At 40.7% G+C, this 5,572-nt stretch overlaps 1 protein-coding gene across 2 annotated transcripts; it reads left to right on the forward strand.

The window, feature by feature from the left end:
* Positions 1-1,123: 1,123 nt before the first annotated feature.
* Positions 1,124-4,052, forward strand: LOC131880190 (equilibrative nucleoside transporter 3-like). 2 transcript variants are annotated; one of them, XM_059226739.1, is made up of 5 exons: positions 1,124-1,141; positions 1,537-1,840; positions 1,902-2,033; positions 2,108-2,728; positions 3,801-4,052. In XM_059226739.1, exons 2-5 carry the CDS (start codon positions 1,538-1,540, stop codon positions 4,008-4,010), a joined length of 1,266 nt encoding a protein of 421 aa, XP_059082722.1. In that variant the 5' UTR covers positions 1,124-1,141; position 1,537; the 3' UTR covers positions 4,011-4,052. The 2 variants fall into 2 exon arrangements, with proteins under 2 accessions (XP_059082722.1, XP_059082721.1); XM_059226738.1 differs by lacking the exon at positions 1,124-1,141 and having other exon boundaries at positions 1,169-1,840.
* The last annotated feature ends 1,520 nt before the right edge of the window (positions 4,053-5,572 follow it).

The following is a 5,572-nucleotide window of genomic DNA, read 5'->3' on the forward strand; positions in this document are numbered from 1 at the left end:
CCCATGCGGCATATTTAACTTGACAATATTTGAATTTATATTTTAATGATGATTTGTCGTCTTTTCTTTTGATTATTCAGGGCTAATTTGTATATCCAGACAATGTTTTGATAGATCACCTAATTTTGATATGATATTAGAAAGAGGTTCAAAGCTTGGGAAATCAGTGTGGATCCCGGCTATGATTAATGCCTTCAAACGTCGAATTATGACGAATCAATCAGGGTCACCTTGGGTGTGAAGGAAGCCAGTGTCCAAAGAATCATAAGATACTTTGGCCCCATGTTGAGGGCTAGGGAGGAGATGCAGCTCATCATTAATGTAATAGTTCCATAAGATTTGCCCGATCCAAGCTCTTACCCAATGAAATAAAGAGTGGAAAGCAAGTCGTCCTTGTCATTAATGAAAAATTGTCCAGGGTTGACAACGTGCCGAACTGAAGGACAAACCATCATATTTCCAATAAGAGGGTGGGGGAAGTACCTGACAATGTTAAGTTCTCTTTTGAAACCAAACATGCGACTTCAGTGATCGTCCTGGTTATCGTGGACAACTTGGCGGCTGATTCCCAGGTTTTCGCAAATGAATGTGGCTCGTATTGCGCCTGGGGTCATTTCGATCGCAATTTTTCTTTTGACATGTACGATGATGCCGTTCAAAATATTTAACAAGTATGAATATCAAAACGTTGTCTGGATAGAGAAATTAGCCCTGACAAAATCTGATCTTAATAAGACAACAAATGATCAATAAAATCTAAATTTAAATTTTGTCAAGTAAAATATGCTGTGTGGGGTACACCAAATTCCTCGAGCAATACCTATGCGTACCCAAATATGCCAATTTCAAGGACGTGTTAACGAGCAGACAAATGACTCGTTCAATCTGGACCAACGCCTACTTGTCAATAACCTTTACTTTCATTATTTCCCTCTACTTACCTCTATCTGCACTGTTTGCTCTTTTCCCCTAACTTTTTTCACTTGCACTGAACAAGCTTTAGTCATCCTTTTTGTGATATCAAATTTTTGTCGACTATTCAATTGCGGAGTCCATTTCGAATGACCGTTTTTCCCAGTCCTACGGCCACAAGAGTTCACAACTGGTCACTCACTCGCTCTCCGCAGAAGTAGCAATTTAGGTAGTTACATTCTGTTGAAGATACGTGCGTCATCATTTCTGTGATCTGTGATTCTGACATACTGTTCATTTTTCATTTCAAGGCAATTGAATTTTATTGCCATTGTCACGTAATGAATACATGTTTATGGCTACGAAGTCAATCAAAGTTGGTAGTGGGTCAGAGAAACTAGTGCGACATTGCAAATTAATTGGTTTATGGTAATGAGGCTCTCATGTCTTGACCCCAATTGTGCAAAAACGAGCTTAATTGAGATATCATTCTTTAGCTCAGGTGCAAAGGTCCAATCGTTTTGTGCTGATTGTGCCTTGTTCAATCGTCAACTGATATCAAGATGAATCACAAGTGTAAGCATGATGCGTGACCTACTCAGTCAACTGTGCTCCACTTTCCAGGATGGAAATGATCCCGGAGAAGCAGGTCCCAAAGGACCGCCTCAATCTGATCTATTGGTGCATCTATTATGTTGGTTTGGTGATTTTACTTCCATGGAACATTTTGATCACGGTGAACGGTTACTGGGACTACAAATTCAGAAACCTGAATGCCACTCTCGAGGACACGGGCCCCACCCAAATCCAGAAGGAGTTCACGGCCTACCTTTCAATCGCCGCTAATGTTCCCAATGCCATTTTTGTCATCCTGCACGCTTTAATTGGACATTGGTTCAGCATGCGGCTTCGTATTTTCGGATCTCAAGTAAACGAGATCTTCGTTTAAGGATCCGGGATAAGTTGCTATCGTTTCCATTGATTTCTAGGTCGGACAAATCGTGGTATTTCTTTTCATCGTCATTCTCTCAATTTTGGACACTGACGACTGGCAGCGTCTCTTCATGATCCTCAATCTTCTCATAATTGCCCTCATCAACACGTTCAGTGCCATATTTCAAGTATGATGTTGTGTGCGTACGGTATATTGAAAATATCTGGGCACAACCTCTAGTTCCATCCATTCAATCCACAGGGAAGCGCCTCGGCCAATGTTGGAAAGTTTCCCGTCCCTTACATTGGGAACATGGTCAGTGGGGCTGGTATGGGTGGTTTGCTCCCCGCCTTAGTGAATGTGATCATCTTGGCAGTGGAAGCAGACTTTCAAGTGGCGGGTTTCTATTGCTTCCTCATCGCTGAGATCATGGCCATCTTGTGTTTGGTCGTCAGTGTCTACATTGAAAGGACTCCTTTCTATGCTTTTTACTCCACCAATGAGACGCTTGTCCCCCAAATCAATCCCAAGCGAGACGTTAGGATCTACAAAGAAGTCATGCGGGACAGTTGGATTTATATTTTGGTTAATTTGATCAACTTCACCACCACCCTGGCCGTGTTTCCTGGGATTATGGTGCTTGTGGAACCGGCTGATAGCGACTTGGACACCCTGTGGGCCAAGACGTTCTTTGTCCCGGTGCTGTGCTTTGTGTTGTACAATTTGTCGGATGTTTTGGGCAAGCAACTCGCCGTTTGGCTCCAATGGCCAAGTGTGTCCAAATGGAATCAGGTCATTCTCTTGGGAGCTGCCATTGTCAGAATTGCCCTGATTCCCTTGATCATGTTTTGCAATGTGTCTCCCTCATTGCGACGATCTGAGGTAATTCAGTAATGATCAATCATTCTACGCAAGTTGAACTTTAAAGCCATTCAAGCCTGGGATAAAATGAAAGTTTCATTCAAGAAATGAATAATGTCTTCCCTATGCAAATGCAATGAACATTCCAAAACTTCAAAGAAACAAACGGGCTGGATGAAGATTTTGGGACCATGTATTTCAAACAAAACTCTTTACAACGTTGTGCTGAAGATTTTGTGCGATTGGCCCTTGCAACCGAAAGGTTAGGTTAGGTTAGATTAGGTTCAATCCAAAAATGGCAACAATGACTGTCTTGAGAATCGAGAGTTCTGAAATTATCGTCCATACTTTTACATGAATGCCACGGCTAAGGAAATCGACTCCAACGTTACGATTGGTCGTGTTCAAACCACTGAAAACAACAAAAAAATCTTTAAAAGGTTAAAATGTATGGTTTTGCTCCTAAAAACGTTTGAATTGAAGACAAGACGAAGAGGACAGTAAGTTTGTTAACGGAACCAGTACAAAAGTTCTCAAGCATGACGGTTGAATCGGATGCAATATATGCAACGCTTAAATTCCGTCTGAGTAGCAAAAATGAAACGTTGTCATTGGATATGATCGCTCGAAGGTTGAAGCTACATAACATTTGCAAGAACCCTGATGATTGCATATCTAGGAATACATTTCTTGTGGGTGGATGAAAACAGAGAAGATTCAATTGAGCTTTTGAGAAAATGTCATATGGATATTTGTGGATATTTAACGTAAGCAAATCTTGTTCATATGGCTTGCCCGTCCCGAAACAACCGGATTGTATTATGAAGCAGAAAAAAGGTTTGTCAGACGAGCGAAAAATGGTGCAAAAATTAGATAAATGAACATGGATTTCAAGTTTGAATCAAGCTTTCAAAAACAATTGGCAAGCAAGTGAGATAAAGTAGCTCATTTGTGTAAAATCAAAGATAGTTATTGATGATCTCTGGAAAGAAATCCAAATCAACCATCAATGTGTTTTAATTTCTAACCAAAATTAAAGATGCATCTGAAACGGTGATCAAAAGTAATTGTTCCTTTAACATTTCTTTTCTAGGTGGCTTTCCAATCTGATGTTGTCTATGGAATTTTGAATGCCATTTTGGGGATCTCGAATGGCTACGTGGGCAATTTGGCCATGATGTTCGGCCCAAAAGTGGTCAAACCTGAGCATCAAGAAGTCACCTCGGCTTTCCTGATTGCAGCTTTGGTCATTGGTTGCGGTATTGGATCTGTTTTAAGTGTACCCTTGGTCAAGGCTTTGTAACTAGAGTTTGTAACCTAAATAGTCATGATTTCTCCATCTGTGCATATTGTGCTTTCATACGGGGGACATCAAGTGAACATGTGACTGTTGTATCCGGAAAGAAAAGGGAACACGAATTGACGGAGACGTTTCCAATTTGGAAGTCAGAACACAAGTGAGCTTTTATTGGTCAGCTGAGAGACATCGAAAGTGGAAGAATGAGATGGAAGTTAGAGGTATAGTACAGAGACATCGAGCGTTGACAATTCGAATAATGGACAATCCTACATACAGTGACTAATGTAATGACGCAAATATTGTTGTTTTTCGGCCCAATCTTCGTTAACTTTCATCGGTGCTTTCGATGAATCTGCTGTGCAAGCCCCTTCATGTCTGTCTTGAGCTGAGCTCCATGGAATAGAGGTTTTCAGCAAGATGCTTCTATTCTCCAATTCAAGACAAAAGCAGGAGTCTATCAATGCCCAACCTGGTAATCAATCGCCCTCTTACGTTGCACAAAATATTGTTTACGTTCTGCACTTCAGAGGGCGCTTTGCGATCCAGCCTTTGCCAAATAAAGGGCTGATTGGGCCGATTCCCCGTTATTGAATTTTAATGCGTTTATGTTGTTTTTGGCTAATTCTATAAAAATCTTACTTATAATTAATACCCCAGGTCACATAATGTCCGGAAAAGAAATTGCGTTCAAGGCAAGAGCAGTTTATTTAGCAATCTACCGTACCTCTTCCCGTTTTCTTTGGCCCATGTAACATTGCAAATGAGGGCCTTTATGGTCGTATTCGAAAATTTTGACACTGGTCACTAATGCTCAAAAACTCTATTGCCTTTTAATGCGTGGTAGGGCGGTAAAAAAAATAGTAATTGGGTCATTGTTGAGTCGACGCCATTGAACAATCCACTTTTAGATGATGAAGGTCATGATATTGAGCAGTCCTCCAATACAATGGAAAGTTTGATAAGGATATCCAGTTGAAAGTGAGCAAAGGTTTTCAAATGTGTGGTTGAATTCATCGCACATTTGAGTCCAGAAATAGTATCACGAAGCTAATTCTGCACAAGTCAATTGTCCAGCCACATATTGAATATGGCTTGCCCATTTGAGCTTTAATGAATTCAACAGGTTTGCAGAAGGTTGAGTAGGTCCAAAGATGTTTTAACAGGAACATCACAGGAATGAGAAAGCTCTCGTATTGTGAGAGATTAAAAAAGTTGGGATTGTACAGTATTGAGATAAGGTACGAAAGGTATCTGATACTGTAGATACTGTAAGTTTTCAAAAGCATTCATGGACCCAGGATTTAGGGTCAATTCTAGTACAGTGACTGTAGAGACTTAATGTGCGTTTTGAGAGCACCTTCAAGCCCTCGAGAATCCAGGCTAGTCAGAACATCACTTTGCTTCCTTCTAATATTCGCAGGGAATACGTTGGTGGTAGCACCTTTCAAGTCAGACTTGGACAATTTTCTGACTAAAATTCCTGATCTAGACCATACTTAAGGGCTGGCCAGATCCGTCAACTCTAATTCATTGGCTAGTCGAATAGGTTTTAGAAATAACGTTAG

This window comes from Tigriopus californicus, chromosome 5 (genome assembly GCF_007210705.1).
Source record: "Tigriopus californicus strain San Diego chromosome 5, Tcal_SD_v2.1, whole genome shotgun sequence".
Lineage (NCBI taxonomy): Eukaryota > Metazoa > Arthropoda > Copepoda > Harpacticoida > Harpacticidae > Tigriopus > Tigriopus californicus.

Bases quoted from the DNA above. Each gene is read 5' to 3' on its own strand.
- LOC131880190 (XM_059226739.1), top strand. From the start codon at position 1,538: ATGGAAATGATCCCGGAGAAGCAGGTCCCAAAGGACCGCCTCAATCTG. The intron at 1,841-1,901 runs GTAAACGAGATC...ATTGATTTCTAG, and splicing joins TTCGTATTTTCGGATCTCAA to GTCGGACAAATCGTGGTATT. The intron at 2,034-2,107 runs GTATGATGTTGT...TTCAATCCACAG, and splicing joins CGTTCAGTGCCATATTTCAA to GGAAGCGCCTCGGCCAATGT.